Genomic DNA, 18,302 nt, shown 5'->3' on the forward strand with positions numbered 1-18,302 from the left:
ACACACACACACACACACACACACACACACACACACACACACACACACACACCAGCCACTACTAGCAACAAATAAAGCACAGCAACAGAATAGCTAAAATAGCTCTCTAACTTGGCAGTGTCAGTAGGAAGAAAGAAGCAGAGGGGACAATACCTGTTTGGTATTTGCAGACGTCACATTCAAAGCAGGTTTTCTGGCTGACACACTTGCTCGATGCACATTTGTCACTGTTACCAGAACATTCCCAGATGCTGCACTGTCTGCCTTCCTTGGCCCTTTGGGTATTCACGGTTGGAGTGTTTAATATGGCGTACATATTGTGATCTCACATTTTCACACATAATAGAATCCCAGAGATCCACAGTAATATGTTCAGGTGACAGGTATAATTGTTATTAATGCAAGAAAAACCCGTTTCTTGCAAATAACATTATCATTGCAATAGCTGAATCAATGTCTTTGTCCTTTCACTCACAGGATTTTCTGTTTCCTGCTTGGATACAGTTTCTGTGCCACTTATCATCTTGAGTTGTTTCTTTAGGGTTGAATATATTCTTTAGATCAGAAATCTGCCAAACTTTTTTTTCCATTTTAAAACAAATCAGCATTTCAGGGCTGTGGGTCCCTAACCGTTTAGCAAAGTGTTGCCTAAGAATGCAAACTTAGTCTACAGTTCATGGTGTTTACAACTGAGATCTGAGTTACTTACAAGACTTAAAAACAACTTGAATATAATTTACATTCAAATGATATTTGATTGTGAATTGTGATGGCTGTATTAAAGACAAATCACCCTCCATCTAATGCTTCTGAGCCGCTCATCCAGTAGAAGCTATGTAGATGTTTATTTGCTAGTTTTTTTTTTTTTGTTTTTTTTTTTAATATGTATTTTTTCTTACAAGGCCCTTGCACCTCTTGCAGTTTGCAGGTTTCATGATAAGTTTAGGCCCTGGATAAGTCTGCTTGTATCACTTGGTGTGAAGTAGTAACAGTGCATGTATTCGCACCCAAATCTGTCAGCAAAGCTGCTGTGTGTGGCTTACACCTATGGCTGAGCCTCAGGCAGCCAGTGAGTTGTTTGTCAGTATTTGGCATAATGACTACACAGATGCACATTGTGTGTACAGTCACCCTCATGAGAAACAGTACTTTAATTTTTAACTTGCTGTCACTATTTTCCTCCCTTTTCTGCCTAAGCCAAAACAGCTGTCTTACCTGTGACGGGACAGCGTGCCTGACAAGAACAGAGGAGATAGTGAGGCATCTTGAAGCTCATACATATTCAGAACTAACACATGACTTGTATTTGGACATAGCTGAGAGCTTTTTTTTGTGTTATTTACTTGGACTAGCCTAAAAAACACCTTTTGTTGTAACCTAAACAGATATGGTTTGTGTTCAATTATTTTGCTTCCAGGCTTTGCCAGCATAGAAGGCTGTGAAACACTTTGGCACTTTGACATTCCCTTTGTTGCTTGATGTGTCTGTCTGGAGTAAAAAGCATCTGTTGGTTAGCCAAGAGACTTTTCAAAGTTGTTACCTTTTAAGTCTTGGTGTTCTCTTATTGCTAGTTTTAGACACATTGGGTTGATTTTTGTTAGGTTTGTATCACAAGCACGTTGTGATACAAACACGTTGACATGGGGTCAAGCCTTGGGGAAAACAAGCACTCACAAAACTGGGCTTATTATGAAGTCCAGATCAAAAGTTTAAGACCACTTGAAAAATGGCAAAAAAAAAAAAAAAAAATCACATTTTGCATGGTTGGAGTTTAACAAGGTTGCAAGTAGAGCTTCAACATGTGACAAGAAGAAATGGGAGGGAGACAAAACATTTGTTTGAGCATGCAATTAATTGAAAACCAGGCTTAAACTGAAACAGGCTGATCAAAAGTTTATGACCACATGCTTTTAAAAGGTCAAATCTGTGCAAAAAAAGTGGATTTATTGTTACCTTCTGTCAGGTAGTCACAGTGTCATGACATTCTGATGGCAAAGGCAAAAACCCCCAAAACTTTTCCATTTTGAACATGGTTGGGTAGTTGAACTGCATAAGCAGGATCTCTCACAGCGCACCATTGCTGCTGAGGTGGGACGCAGCAAGGCAGTCATTTGGAATTTCTTAAATGATCCTGAGGGTTATGAAAAGTCAAGTGGAAGACCCAAAAGTTTTAACCAGCACTGAGCCGGAGGATCCAGTTGGCTGTCTGTCAAGACACTGAGACGATCCAACTCCAATTCCTGGAAGTTTGATTTCTGTTTTTTTTTTTTGTTTGTTTGTTTGTTTTTTTTAAAGCATTCACTCGCTTCCATTTCTCCTTGTTACATGTTGAAGTTCTGCTTGGGAAGTTGTTAAGATCCAACCATGCGAAATGTGATTTTTATTTTTTGTGTGTGTGTGTGCGCCATTTTTCAAGTAGTCTTGAACTGATTGGGCCTGTATTGGGGTTCCATTTTTATCCCTCAACCATGAAGTCTTGTGCTATCACAGGCAGTTTGGACACCCAACTTTGTGAATACAGTAACTCATGAGGTGGCATACATCTAAAAATCTTAGGACTAGTTGAGATTAAGTGTTCTGTAAATCCTGTGAAAAGGATCACTCGAGAAAGATGACACCTAGGATTTTCAAAATGTTTCCATAGGTGCATCCACTAAAAACCTTGGATGCATTCGATTATCGTAACCTTGGCCTTTAGGTGACCAGAAGTCAAGTTTTGTGAAAGTCTTGTGAATACAGTAGCTGAAATGAGGTGATGTAGGATTTTCACATTTGTACTAAAGGTGCATTTACTTGAAGATGAGGGGTAGCTCTGGCAGCAGCTATTTTTTTTTTAATACTACTTGTCATATCATTGCATTTTCTTTAGTTTCTTTTGCATTAGCTCTGATTGTGACTAACAAGCTCTTCCATTTGGTGTTGACTAAGTGAATTAAATTTGAGTCCTAAAATCTAAAAATGGTGCTTAAATCTTTACGGCAGTGATGTAGAACTGTTCACTCGAACCTTAGATCCAGGCTGAATCGCTTTTTGCAGGAATGGTAAAGGGAATTCTTTTGTGCCACTGTGTAAAAGGTTCTTCATACTCTCAGACTTGGAAGTCTCACACTACATTGCTTAGGAATTTTAAGTATTGAGAAAATAAAGTTTTACATACACACAGCAATGTATGAAATAAATTACATTTATGTAGCCTCAACTGTGCAAGATTTCTTTCTCGGCAATAATGTAAAATTCCTTTGGGCTCATTTCTGTCCACGGATTTCCCATGGGCTTGCCAGAAATGATGAACAGGGTTCCTGACAGCTGTGTGAAGTTGTGGAGGAGGAAACGGCTTTAGCATGGATGAGTCATGTCTGACCTTTGACAAATACCTCTGTCAACCTGTCTGTCCATCTGCTTCTCTAATCTTTTCTTCCACTTTGCTACTGCACTAATAATAGACTGTACCACCTGTAATCTCCCTTGCTGAAGCAGATATTCAGTATTTTTTTCCAGTCATGCACAGATGCAACATAGCCCTGGAAATGTGTAGTCTGTTAGTCACGTCAGTACAAAGTCAGAAATAATGCTGAGAAGGATAAAGATTTATTTGTTGGATACTCAAAGACATTTTGCAACTGGTTTTCTACAACATGATCTAGAAAAAATATTGCTTATATACAGAAATGTTGTTTATTTCTTTGTGCGGGATAGATACTTGCCAAAAATCAAACATTGATAAATCATCACCAAATCAGGAAATGTGTTCCTTACATGAACTTTCCTTCTTTCTTTCTCTGTTAATCATAACTCTTCAAATTCAGCCCTGAACTCTGCTGAAATTCCTGTGCCACAGAATTAAAGATTAAAAAATGCATACGTATTATCATTTGCAGATTTTAAATTATTTTTTTTTTACCAATCTTGGCTCACGATGCCGTCTCATTTTTGTGTGGCAATGCTGCTGTGGTCGCAGTTTTTGTCTCTAAACTTTCCTGACATCTGTGGTCTGAGCATCATGCATCTCCTTTCACATTGCCAATTTTTCTGGCTGGTTCCTCGTTTTGGATGCAGACAGACTCTTTAATTAAAGCCGATGCCATTGCCTGTTGATTCTTGGATGTGCCTGTTGATGCCTCATATGTGTGCTTATTCGTTAATTAAATGCTTGCCCTTAGACTTATTCCAGAGTTGAAAGCAATATGGAAATTTTATTGGGGCCAAGATTTGAAGGGACCGTTATTAAGGTTTTGGTGGAAAGTGATAGTATGATAACAGATGATCATGGGATAATTTACATGCAGTGTCACTCTCTCTTTGGATCAGAGATGCTAGCATTTTGATTTATTGAGAGCTGGTTGAATGTTCCCAGTTGCTTGTTTACTGCCAGTGGCATTGGCATACCTGCTTTCTCATTTTGGAACCATCACGTGTTATTACCTCAAAAAAACCTGTGGAAATCCAGTTTGTCTGGTTAACTCTATTTTACTTTAAAGGTCATTGATGGATTGTTCATTCTTCTTTGATGCTCCAGTTCTTTGTGATCCTGTGCAGCAGGCCTTTAATTTAATGTTATTTGCTATACATTTTTTTTTTTTTTTTTAAGATCAAGACTTGTAGCTTGTTTTGTGCATACACACTAGAGCTGACGATTTGCTTCATCGTCCAGTCGTCCTGTTGCCCCTCATGGTATCTCCAGTGAGTGATGGCATCGCTGCTGGGTGCCAGAGCATCATACCACTGTGGTATCCATGTGTATCCACTCGATATAATATGTACCCTGTTGTGGTTTTACTATATCGTTCCCCTCTGTGTTGCAGGTATTGGTTATATGTGGAAGTGGGACACTGTAGCTTGGCTTTTTAAAAAATTATTATGAATCTCAGAACAATGATAATATTATCGATTTATTGCATCAGTGGGTAAACTGGAAAAAAACAGCCTTGACTGGTGAGCTATCACTATTAACCTTTTGACCGTCATCGATCCCTGACATCATCCTCCATCAGCACGACTGTAATGCACACATGCAAGGTTGTTTTTCCATCTCCACCTCCTGAGTCATACTGTTGTTTAGCATCTTCTGGCTGGTGGCCCAGGCTATGATCTCTGCCTCCCTGTGGATGTTTGACAGGAAGCCAACAAGAGTGTCACTCCCTATCCTCATCTGTCTCTTCCCTTGTCCTTCAGTCCCTATCATTACTGTCAAGGTGGTCCTTAGACATACAAAAGGAGCTTGCCAAATATAATTGTCTGAAAAATAACTTCCAAACGTATAGCGTCTTGCAATTTAGACATGCAGCTTGCTTTTGTCACATAACTACTCCACACAAGTATTTTTTTTTTATTAAGTATTCTAGTTTTCTAACTAGGCCAATTCTCTTACTTGGTCATTAGTCACAAGATTCATTGTCCCTCAGGCTTTCAGTCTCTTGCTCATATGAATTCAGCTAAACAAATGCACATACAGTAGAATGTGTCTGAACAAATACATTCTTTACACTCCAAGTTCAGACTTATCTGTAGGGTGTAATAAAGTGACAGTGATATTTACCTGAGAGCACAAATTGTGCCATAGCCTCCAGCATACAGGAGGCAACAATAAAAAAAACACAACACAAGAAACAATTCTGAATAAGCCTTAAACAATGACAGTGCAGATTTCATTATTTGAATAGGCCCAGCAGTTTTTAATGGTCTGCTAACTACTGCTGTGTATTCACATTATGGTTCTAAGATTATAGCGCCAGCTGGTTAATTTCTCCATATTACGATATAATTGAAGAGCACCGAGTAGTCATCTGTTCAGGTTTTCAGCTAAAAGTTACTTTGTCTTCTTCTGTCCTGCAGGTACAAGTTGATTCGTCGACGAGTCATCTGGCTAATAGGGCAGTGGATTTCTGTCAAGTTCAAATCTGACCTTCGACCTTTACTCTATGAGGTCATCTTAAGTCTCATGCAGGATCCCGACTTGGTGGTAAGGCAGCTACATACAGTTTTTTTTTTCCCACTCAAAAGTGCTTGGTGATTAAAGTGCCAGGTTCTCTTACAAAAAACCCTTCTGTTCAGTTCATAATGACTGAAATGGGCTGTTAGTGAAAGTGCACAGCCGGCTACACAAACACAGTTTTCTGCTTAATAGCGTGAAACCACAGCCACTGTGCTGCCATCTTTCTACATAAAAAAGCCAAATGTAATCAGAGTTTGTGACAAGCTTTTTCCATCTTTTTTCTCAACTTACTGTTTACTGTAGATTTTATATTTTGAATTTTTCCTTTACTATCCACTAACATTTTTATTTAGCTGTGGCCTTGACAAAACCATAACCCCAATTTGGACTGAGTTTCACCATAAGGTAAAATTAGATTAATCATCTGATATGCTTTCTGCCTCATGCACTTGATTGTTTTCTTTTAACATAATTTATATCTAGTAATATGATAACATTTTAATTAAAGTTAAGATTTTAATACTTAATCTCCAAACAGCCAGAAATGTGATCAGGGATTGGTTCACTCAAGAGGTAGCAGTTAAATATCATTTTCTGTGTCCATTAACTGACACTCAATTATCATCTGTCATGTTGTGGGGGTATGATGTTGAATACAAAATACATTTCATGTATATTGAGTAAAATTCATTTCAGATTGCTGACTTTTCTTTGCCAGTAGGTGGCTAAATAGGATAGTTACTCACTATTAACAGAGATAGATTTGTGTCTGTATGTAGACTGGAAAATGTACTGCGCATTTGAATTTCAACAACCTTCTATTAAGTTGTGAAACACTACTTAATGCTCTTAGAGAAGTTTGTTCAGGGTTCAAATACAATTCAAATAGCAGACACTGAACAAATCTGGAACATGTCATTCAAACGGGCTCACTTTTTGTGGAACTGAGTATTTCTATCCGTTCCTGTACATGCAACAGGAGTTGTCAGTCATTTTTATAGGTTAGAATTGAGAATAAAAACGTGTGTACTTTAGGGCTGCCACGATTAGTCGGTTAGTCACGATTACGTCGACTATCAAAATCATCGACGACTAATTTAATAGTCGACGCGTTGTTTGAAGCTTTGTAAGACGTAGGAATAAGTAGTAGGACTTAAGAGTGTAATAACGGACTGAAACAGAGAAGAAGAAGAAGCAGTGTCCGGTATCGTAGCTGTGTCCAAATTCAGGAACCGCATCCTCCTGTGCAATTGTAGGCCGATTACGTTACAGCGACATGACGAAGACTGTCCAAATTCGAAGACTCCGACAAATGCGGCCTTCGTTTCCCCAGATTTGAAGGATGGGTCGGGTGTATACTTCGTGGGCCAACCTATCCCAGAATTCATAGCGCTGCCCTGCTTAGTTTCCAATGGCGGCAGCTAGTTAGTTTTAATATTACTCTTATTATTCTTTCTGGGTCACAAAATAAACGTTTAACATATTTTCAGGCGAGAATGTAGCTGTGTAAACCTCAAATATCTGCTCAGTTTATCAAGACACCACATATTTTCAAAAGCGTCCCGACGTGCTCGATAGCTAGCCGGGGCAAAGCTCACTAGAGCTGGTGAGAACACCAGACTCCCGGCAAATCGTTTTCAAACCCACCACCGTCTTTCGCTACTCAGGTTAAACATGATATATAAGTCACTTAGATAACCTAAAAATGTTATTGTTTGGCTGTTTTTAGTATTTTATTTGTTCCTGAGTAAATCGGTTTGGCTGAGATTAAAGTTGTATTTTTGCACAGCTGAATAAACGTCAAGCAGACAACTGATTATCAGAAGTGTGAGATGCTCGAGAATATACTCCGGTGTCCCGTTATATTTTAGATATGAGGGAAGGCTGTTTCATTAAAATTTAATAAACTATCATCTTGTCTTCATTTTTAGTTAGCACTTAAACACTTAAAGCTGTATGCTAATGATAGTTATATAAGAGCTGATGCATGCTGGTGCAATAATTAGTGACTAGTCGACTATCAAAATAATCGTTTGTAGCAGCCCTAGTGTACTTAGCAATTTGCTTTATGAGGTGGGTGTAGGATTTATTAAAATTTTTGCAAATTTGTTTTTACATGAAAAGGCCCAACTTCCATGTCAAATATTCAATGGTGGGGAGAGTTGTCTATAGCTATGCCACAGATAACCAAGCACAAGTCTATGCCGTGCAAAAGCCTGCAGTCTTCTTGACTAATAAAGGCACATCTGATATGCCAATTGATGAGCACTGCTGTAATCCCTCAGATGTCTTGGGGAGTACAAATATCAAAACAGTTGTAACAGTTTCAACTCCCCACCACTCACACTCGCACAATCTGCTGGCCTCAGATTTGTCTTTGTTCTACCGAAACAAAATTTAAGTTGTAGTGAAGTGAGCCTCAAAATGATGTCATGATAGATCAAGGAAATTTGCTATAGTGATATTCTTGGCAAAACAGGAGGGGGAAAAAATAGCTCGATAATGTTTTCAGTGATTGTAGCTTGAAGGCAGCATTTCATAGTTCAAACAGACATGTCTTGTTCTGCCTCTTAGGTAGTCTAAATGTGTAGCGCCACTATATCAAATTTAGCCTAATTGAAATCACTAATGATTTTTGCTTTTTAAAGGTCCAGCCTGAACTTTGATCATAATTTGTGTGGTGTTACCTTATATACGTTTGGCTGCTTTGATCCAGATGTTGTGCACAGATGGTTTTTATTGCACTTAAAAGAATGCGCACTTAATGTGATAATTTAGTTACATGCCAGTATTATCTATTTTACTCTTATTTACACCCTGTGTAGGTAAATGGGTTTTGTAAATCGTTTGTGATATAAAGTAGAGATTAATTTCAGTGCTGTTACCATTTCAGCGGCATTTCCTCGTGCAAACTTGCATTTACATAACTGACCAGCTCACTAATCATGTTGTAGTTCCTGATCAGTATCTTTCGGGGCCAATTAGAAAGTCTTTACCTGAATGAATTGTTAATCAAACCTCGAGACTTATAAACAATCTAAGTTGTTAATATCCTTGTTGCTGCTCTGTTTTTATTATTAACATGGAAAGTTATTCACTTATTTAATTATGACATCTTGTGTCCAAAAATTAGACTGAAGCGCCTTGTCATAGTCGCATTGTATTTAAAAGATAGATGTAGGAGCTCATGCAGCAGTGCAGCAAACTCTTCGTTGTTATGGAAAAAGGAAGCCCATTTGGTTGCATAAAGAAGTCTAATTGTGCAGAAGTCTATGGGAAAAACAACATGATCTGTGACCTGTAATACTTTCCTGATGAGTTAATGGCCTCAGTCATTGTACTGAATGCAATGTGATGAGCTTTTTTGTAATTTATGGTGCCATTTACTGTTAGAAAGGGTGATAAGGCAGTGGCCCTCGGTGTCTTGATCAGATTAACATTTTGATTATCACAAGCATGCTCTCTTAAATAGTTTCCGCAGACTTCTGTGGTAGTGTTGCACACTCCGGGAGCTTTATATGTGAGACAGCCATCCATGCACACGCTTTATTAGCATCCATCAGTGGCATTCATGAGCTAAATCACAGATCACAGATGCATATTACTTGGATTGTGACAGTTTTTTTTTATCTCCTCATTTTCTTCAAGGTGTTCTAGTTTTTGCAGCATTCTTGTTTGTTTACTCACAGAGTCTTACTAAAGGTTAAAAATAGTCTTGTGGTGAGTTTAAGCTTTTAACTCCTTAAGCTTTTACACATACATACACATTGTAACAGTTGCTATTGTAATGCAGTGTATCACCACATGGCGGCGCCTCCTGTCTCACGACTGGTGTCACCCCCTTTTTGTTCTTCTTCGCACTCCTCCTGTAATGGATGCTCCCGTGTGTACGCGGACTAGTGTGCTCTTTAGTAATGTGTGGTAGAGGTAGCACTTTTACTTTTGATATTGTAAATAAATGAGTACTTTTTGGAAAGTCAGAAACTGTTGCTCATTCGCTATCCACCTGCACATCTCCGCGGCTGGCTTCATCTCCACCGCACGTTACAACCTACATGTATTTATGTGAACACTAATCATTAATTTGTATTATAATGATGTATTATAAAGCAACTTAACTCATCGGTAACTACAAATTGTGGAAATGGTTGTTGCTTATCTGCCAGCATTTTTTTTAAATTAACACTTACAATTTTTCAGTGAGCACTGGCTGAAATATTTTCCAGAAGAGGATATGCATTTGTGTTACTTAATATGCATGTAGGTTTTTTAGATGATGCTCATTATCATTTTACTCCAGATGATTGTTTTGGATTTGGTGTTGCTTTTTCACGTTACTTTTATCTTAGTCAGATTCACTGAGTTGGTTAAATGTAAGTTTTCCCTGGTTAGACCTTCAGTTACTTTTATAGTTGGCATAAATCTGATGAATTTTTTTTAATTTTTTTTAATTTTTGGCTTCTTAACCCCTCAGATATTTTGAACATCAGTAACATTTTAAAGTGAATGTTTCATGTAACAGTGTCGGACAATACGTATGTTTTTGTATAAGACCCATCTGAGTATTTTATCTCCATCTTTTAACCCATGGTTTTCTCTATGCTTTGTTGAATTAGAATGTAGTTTCACTCATAAGTATTCCAATTGCCAACAAGGCCAGTGCTGATGGCACTTGCAGAGCCCACTTCATCAACATACTCCTTTTGTTGCTGGTTAATGTATGCGGAATTATTAAAACCATATTCAGTATTTTATGAACATGCAGACAGAAGGGCTGTGTTTTTTCTTCGTGTCTAAACCAGACTGTCTGAATTTCAGATTTATCTTTCATTAATGTACTTTTTCCATTTGTTTTGTTCGTCACCTGTATTTTCAGTATAGAACAGATGCTTAAAATTTTTGTCTATGGATTTATAATATTGTTAGCCCATATTAGTATTGTTATACAAATGATTGTATTCATTTAAAATGGCCAAATGTATCATATCTGTTTAGTGGACAGATATCATACAGCTTATATTTTGACTAAGCTGCTGCCTAATGTGTCAATGTGTGCGTTGTAAGTTAATTATCAAAGAGATGCAGACCTTAGATTATGCTTACTTACAGTTATTGCAGTCATGTCATTTTTTTAAAAATAAAACATAATATGAGAATCAGTTTATTTTCTGTGCTTCAGAAATATGAGCTGTTCATAGTGTTAGAAAAGTATAAACACCACAAGCTGGAGAAGTTGTTATGCTGCTTATTTGAGTAAGTCAATTAATAATTGAGAAAAATGTGCCAGTGTGAGTGTGATCATACCACTGGTTTGGTGCCAGTAATTCCAAAACCTTGACTTGGCATGATGTGATGAGGCAGAATAAATGGAGACCAAAATCTTCAGTAAAAATGGCTCAGGATTTTATAGATAATTGTGATTTCTGAATTAAAAATTAAATGCAAACGCCTTTTCTTTTTACTATTGTCCTTTAAAAAAAACAGAACAATTTTACATTTTATTTGGAATTGGCAGTATTTTATACATGTAGAAATATGCATGAGGATAGATAAGGAGGATAAATTATGATGTGACTGACGTGGTGGAGGCAAAGAATGTATGTGTGTGTGTGTGTGTGTGTGTGTGTGTGTGTGTGTGTGTGTGTGTGGGAGTCATAAGAATGGAGAACACAAATCTTGTTTATTAAAATTTTGATTTCTGCAGTTTTCTGGCTTTACCCTAACAGAGTAACTCTAAAAATCAAAGAAGATTATTTAATTCTGCACTCGTGTTGTTTGAAAATGATTGTGTTATGTGCATAAATGATGATGGTAATGCTTGTGAAACTGTCAATATTTTTTAGTCAAGATAAGAAGTATTGAGAGAAAATCTGAGGGTCAAGATCAGATCAATGGGGTGCTCCATATTCATAAAGAACTTTTTTGTGTGTGTGTGTGTGTGTGTGTGTGTGTGTGTGTGTTGTACAACACAAACAGAAAGACAGAGGCCAATTGAGTTTTCCAGTCAGTGTATGAATATGAAATGATCTGTGATCCAGATTTGAAACCCCATTTGTATTATCGTGGAAGGGAAAATGCAATTTAAGCACCTTTTTGGGGAAATTTGCTATGCAGACCTTGCAAAAATGTTTGCAGGCTAAAAACGATAACATTCCAACCGTAACAAAATAGTCAAAATCACACATATTGATTTGTTGTATTAAAAGAATTTCTCAGATCTGGGTTAGCAAATCTGGCCAAAGGACCAATAAGTTCATGCCATGCTGATGTGTCCACAGTCCATCTGTCCATAATTCACAAGATTTTCTTTTCCTCCTACAGTAACAGATTTAAGCAAATTCTCACTGATCACCTAAGGGTTCTTCACCCAAATTGTGCTCATTTGTCAGTTTACAGGCAATAACCTGAGAGTTGTAACTGATCATTAGACGTATGACCTATGACTGTTCTGGGTTATCTTACCTGAATATACCCAAACAGGCATGTGAATTTAAAGCTTGAGACATGTTAGTAGACTGGCATTTAAGTTTTTTTGCTAACCTTTAACCTTCTGCCATCATACTCATTGCCAGATTATGCTGCTGTGATACAGAAAGCTGAGCAGCCACTTCGATGGCCTTTATTAGGCTAACATGGTACCTTGCAAACTAGCTTTGTTTATTTCTGAAAAGTTGTTTTACTTTAGGTTTATGGTTTCTATTTTTTCTCGCCCGATGTGAGTTTGTTTGTATCGGTTTAGATGGATAATGTGATGCTTAATTTTACCTGCTGAGCCATGTTTTTTTCCCCCTCTTATAGGTGCGGATTGAGACGGCTACAACTCTTAAACTCAATATCCTTTTGATAGGCCTATTTGAAAATAAGGGTAGTTAACTTCAGCAGCACATGAATTTATCATTCTTTTGAGTGTTATTGTAAACTGACTGCGACCTTGCAAAAGCAAATGTACAATGGTTGAGTGTATCTTGGTGAATTGCTTTAACATCTGTCTACCCTAAAGTTTGACTTCTTCTTTAACTCATGATCACCTGTCGATGACTTTGAGTTCCGGACAGAACAATTCCTTCCAGTGAGTACAAGTTTCTGAAATTCAAGTTTTAGAAAACACCAAAAAAGGTTTTTTAGACATCAGTATTTATGTCTGACATTTTAAATTCTGTCTCCCTGTTTAGTATCTTGAGTCCATCTTTGGGCTGCTCTTCCAGTTGTTGCAGCAGGTAACAGAGTGCGACACTAAAATGCAGGTGCTCCATGTCATCTCCTGCGTCATCGAGAGAGTAGGCATCCAGGTAAGATGTTTGATATCAGATAGAAGTTTTCCTTAAATAATATGCATCTTTATATTACTGCACGATGACATTTACGGTATGAAAAGTTGAGGCAAACTCCAAAGTGTCTTTGAAGGAGCCCTTGTGTTCGACATCTGAAAAGATATATTCTGGCAGTGCTCTTTGAAGTGTAACTCCACAAATTGTACTTATTGACTTGGACTCTGCAGGGGACATGTGAAGCTGTTAAAAAACATCAAATCACAGATACAAATCACCAGTCACCTCATACTATACCCACACCACCAAGGTAAAACGGCCATCTGTCTTAAAAGATAAAGCCCAAATCTTGATTCTTTGTAAATCACAAAGCCTCAAGCAGCGCTTGTTCTGATGTCTGCTCTCATTTACAATGAAGATACAGTCTCTCCTCTGCCACTGCAGTGCTTTTGTAACCATATGGATTAGATTTTTTGAGCATCCATTAAGTTGTTTTAATCCATTCAACTGCCAGCCCTGGAAAAAAATGCCTTTCCTTTTGACCCCCCTACGTTCTATTCAGATCCATTTTAAGTGCCATCCCTTAAATAATTCCTTGACTTAAATCTGTCACAAAAATGGCTTTTATCCTAGCAAACTGTCAATCTGGTTAAGACTTCCCCCAGTCACTGGTCTTGGCTAAACTTCTAGTGTCACTGGAAATCCCATTAATATTCTAACTGTTCTCACGAGGGATTTTGAACCCGCAAAGAGTGGCAGCAGTTGAGGAACTAGGCAATGAAACCACGACTATGGGTTGAGTTGAAATGAACATGATAACAGATATGAGATTTAGCTACTTTTTATGCTGTCAGTCTCACAAATGTCATCCTAGGGTGGTTTTGTGGGTCTGTTTTTCTCGCTTTTTATCTTTCTCCTCAAGGCTCCACAGCATTTTCTTTCTTTCTTTTACTGTTCTCTCTGCTCCTAGGTGGCTCCTCATAAAGGTGTAATCGAGCAAAAAAATCCCAGTGTGGGGTCTGCAGCTCGGCCACATAGCCACTATAGGGAATAGAAAGGGCTAGCACAAGTCAGTACAAGAAAAGGCAGAATAGTTTCTGTAGTTGTTAATTCAGTGCCATACTCAAATGTCCTGGAGTTGGCTGGCTGCAAAGTAACTGCACCTAAATTGCACAGTGTGCCATCACATTTTGTAATTTCACACAGGAATGACAGTGATGGCATCCACTTAGTCTCTAACTACCCAGATATTTACATGATTTAAACAAAAGATTTGATGTAATCTAAGAACGGAAATGGATATGATACCGTTTTGGTATTAGAACAGTGTTTTGTAAAGGATGATTGAGGACAGAGAAGTTTTTTCATGAACTGTGCATGTGTCATATCCTCTATAGTTTGGTAAAATGTAATGCCTTAGCTGCTGTGGAGCTACAGACACTGACAACATGTGTCAACAAAATTAGCTTCCATAAGAGGTTTTGCAGATTATGAAGTTGGCACATTTAATTTTCGCATTGCTGACAAACAGACTTAAAAGAAAAAAAATATTATGAATTTTCACCTACCTGTCTAGTATTTTATGTACCCAGCTTTTCCTCTGAAATGTGTTTTGAAGTGACTGATTTGGGCTTCTAGGGAGGCCAGGGAGGATAAAAGGAAAGGGATCTCAATTTCTCACTTAAACACCCCCCCCCCCAAAAAAACTTTCTTATTGGATGGCTGGTTGTTTTTCTTATGCCAAGTTTGTATACAATATTAAGAAAATTTTGAGAGAAAATATGCCCGAGTAGTCTCAAAGTTTGTTTGGGCATGCAGTAAATATGCATAACACTTTGTTGAGACAGCAGCGAATCAGAATTCACCATTGTCGCCTTTTCTGCTCCCAAATGAGACTTTTAATTTCTGTAAATCCACGGGAGTCTGATGTGAATTGAACATGAGTTGCAACTGTTGTGAAACCTGCAACTTAAGTTGCAGAGCATTTTCTTTGCTTCTTATTTGCCATCTAATGTGATTCTTTTTCAGATACGGCCCTATGTAGGCTGTCTAGTTCAATACCTGCCTCTGCTCTGGAAGCAATCTGAAGAACACAACATGCTTCGGTGTGCCATACTAACTACACTTATCCAACTGGTACAGGTATGGTGCATCTCAAATTTACAATTTATTATTTTTGCATTAGTCGGTCCAGTTTTTGCAAATCGAGTATTCACACACTATTCAATTCAAATAAATTGAGTGAATTGACTGATTAGTATGAGGAGTCAAAATGTTAAACAACAAGTTGATCTGTCGTATAAACTTTACAGTGATTAAGTTTATAAGTGTGATTCACAGTTTTCTTAAAAAAAACAACAACAGCACACACAAAAAACCAAAACATCAGGATTGACCAAATTTCAGTTTTGTCGTGGATTTCACAATCCCCAGAGCTTTTAATCCTTGTTGTAGGTACACATTCTCAAGATCCTTTCAAAACACTCTTGGCAAAAATCTCAATATTAATATTCAGTGGTCTGTTGTTTAATTTCCCAAAGGACCCCAGGGTCACAGCTGGTGCCTCTTTCAAATAATTAATTACATTTCAACTATGAGCAGAGTCAAAGTCAGAAGGTATCCACCTGATTTTGATTATTATTAGAATTAAAGATATCAGGAGACAATAGGAGTTGTGGGTTGTGAGAATTAAGCTGCAGATTGCAAATATCTGCAACTTAATTTGGAGATATCAGTAATGAGAAACCCCATAAACTTAAATAGTGAGAAGAACATTTGTCCCAAGAAGAATGCTATTATGGACTGAAGGTGCTTATCTCAGACTTGAATAAGATTTGGACCCCTGTGTGGCTGCATTAGCTCATGGTGGGAAATGAAATGCCTGGTGATACAAACATGTTTCCTCTGGGGGAGTAACAAGAGTACACATCTGGCAAACGAAATGAAAATCTGCAGCTGAAGGGCCTTAGATTATCTAACTGTGTTGCCACATGCTAATTTCTTTTTTTAAATTTAATACATGCAGAAAAATGTTAATGTTTAAAAGTTAAAATGTAAGGTACAGCAGAGTATCTTGTGTTATTAACCCTTTTGTACCTGGACCTAGTCCTAATGTACCCAGTCCTGTACCTGCAAAGAACTGCATAGAAGTGTGTATGGATTGTTTGGCTTAGGACCAGCTGGAACTGGCACAACCAACTCATGCCCGTCAGTGATCCAACAGCATAATAGCCGGCGTATTGGCTTACTTGCTTTTAAACTTCAGTTTTGCCTGTAGGAGGTTTTTTTTTTTTTGTTGTTTGTTTGATGGAGAGAGAAGGGTTGCACCATCTGGGGATTGAGAAATGCTGTCTTCGTTTTACACCCACATAAATGTAAGAGATGGCATATTTAGACCAAATTAATGTCATGCTATCAGTAAAACAGTGCTGACAGATCTGGAATGCTACTTTGGATCCTGTCGTCCTTCACACAGATTATTCCCCTGCTACATGCACAGAGTCATTTTTCAGCACTTCTGAAGACTTTTAAGATGTATTCTAACCATAACCAGTACTTGCCTAATCTTAACAGTTACTTTAAGCTTGCGATAATCCTAACTTTACCACAACCTCATGCTAAGTCAGGCTCTTCGTATTTGATCTTTTTTTATGGGGAGTTGCTTTTTAACTGCATAAAAGGAGCTGACACCCCCAAAGTGGGACTGTGTCCAAGCACTTAGCATCATCAACAGCATCTTTCCCTTATCCTCTTCCAAATGATCTTGTGTTCTCTATAAATACACAGAGTGGATGTGTAAAGCTTAAAGTGATAGAGTGCTTTAAAAGGCCATGGTGTCAGATAGTGGTTAAGTTTTCATCAAGAGGAGTTTGTGTGTATGTGTGAAGAAAGATGGAAGTGAGGTATCAAGGGTGAGAAATGCTTCAGAGGGCATAATCCATAATTTAGAACAATCGTGTTTGTTGGCACTATAATTGGTAACTTTGAGTGCTTGACTTGTGTGTTTGTGTGTATTCTGATTTATGTAAGTATTTATTTTTTTGCTGTGTGTGCGTGTTTGTGTACTTGTCTAACTCTGCTGACAGTTTTGCTTAAAGGAAGGTTGTCTTTTGCCTTTTATGAAACAAACTTTGAACTGAATTTGGATGACTTTTTTCTTGTCAGTTCAATAACAGTGTTATTGTTTGAAGTCACTCAGACAGTGTATTCACATATATACTTACATATACACACACACGCACACAGAGATAAGGGCTGTTGACGTTAATGTGATAATAACATGTTGATGCAGACAATGCTGGACAGTTTTCAACTGAGGCGCCTGAACAATCTAAAACAAGGGACAAACTTTCAACAGCCATAGCTACATGGGTGGCTATGTCTTGCTGGCAGTTATATTGTGAGGAAGTATATGCTTAAGTCTACTTTTGGCATATTTTTTTGAGCATGCAGTACCCTTGAGATTTTTCTGGAGAATATTCTGAGCAGTATTACATAAATATACATGTGACTAAAGCAGGTCTGTTTGTCCACCTCCGTGCTGATATTGAAACGTGAAAAAAATATTGTTAAGGTGCATTTAGAAAAGATAAAGAAATCTGTGATTAATTTATGATTAGTCTCGAGCTAACTGTAGGGAATCACGCGATTAATTGCGATTAAATATTTAAACTGACAGCAGAGGGAGAAGGCTGTAGTGATAGATGTATCACTCCCAAATGCTAGCCAACATCAGGAAGAAAGAACATGAGAACCTTGTGATTTACCAAGGGCTGAGAGAGGAGCTAGAGAAGATGTGGAAGGAGAATGTAATAGTGGTCCTGCGATAATCGGAGCACTCAGGGCAGTGATCCCCAAACTGGACAAATGGCTCCAGCAGATCCCAAGAACCACATCTGAGATTCGTCCAGAAGAACACAGCTTAGAAAAGGCAAAGATAATTCGCAGGACCCTAAAGCTCCCAGGCCTCTGGTAGACGGCCCAAGTTTGAAAGATAAAGACTGCAGGGGTTTGCTTATTGAAACGATGCCAGCTTTAGATGGTTCAACTAAATATTGACATGTGTGACTTTTTTGGCCAGGAAAGTGTACAGGGAATCTGCT

At 37.9% G+C, this 18,302-nt stretch overlaps 1 protein-coding gene across 1 annotated transcript in view; it reads left to right on the forward strand.

Moving 5' to 3' along the window:
- The window catches only part of ipo11 (importin 11), a 119,321-nt gene that overhangs the window by 48,489 nt on the left and 52,530 nt on the right, over positions 1 to 18,302 (forward strand). Inside the window, exons 16-20 of the mRNA XM_005918993.3 lie at positions 5,833 to 5,959; positions 12,731 to 12,764; positions 12,961 to 13,001; positions 13,105 to 13,221; positions 15,229 to 15,342. Coding sequence (XP_005919055.1) covers positions 5,833 to 5,959; positions 12,731 to 12,764; positions 12,961 to 13,001; positions 13,105 to 13,221; positions 15,229 to 15,342 — 433 coding nt within the window. The remainder of the gene's footprint in view (positions 1 to 5,832; positions 5,960 to 12,730; positions 12,765 to 12,960; positions 13,002 to 13,104; positions 13,222 to 15,228; positions 15,343 to 18,302) is intronic.

This window comes from Haplochromis burtoni, unplaced genomic scaffold (genome assembly GCF_018398535.1).
Source record: "Haplochromis burtoni strain Fernald_Lab_line unplaced genomic scaffold, NCSU_Asbu1 Contig_34, whole genome shotgun sequence".
Classification (NCBI taxonomy): Eukaryota; Metazoa; Chordata; class Actinopteri; order Cichliformes; family Cichlidae; genus Haplochromis; species Haplochromis burtoni.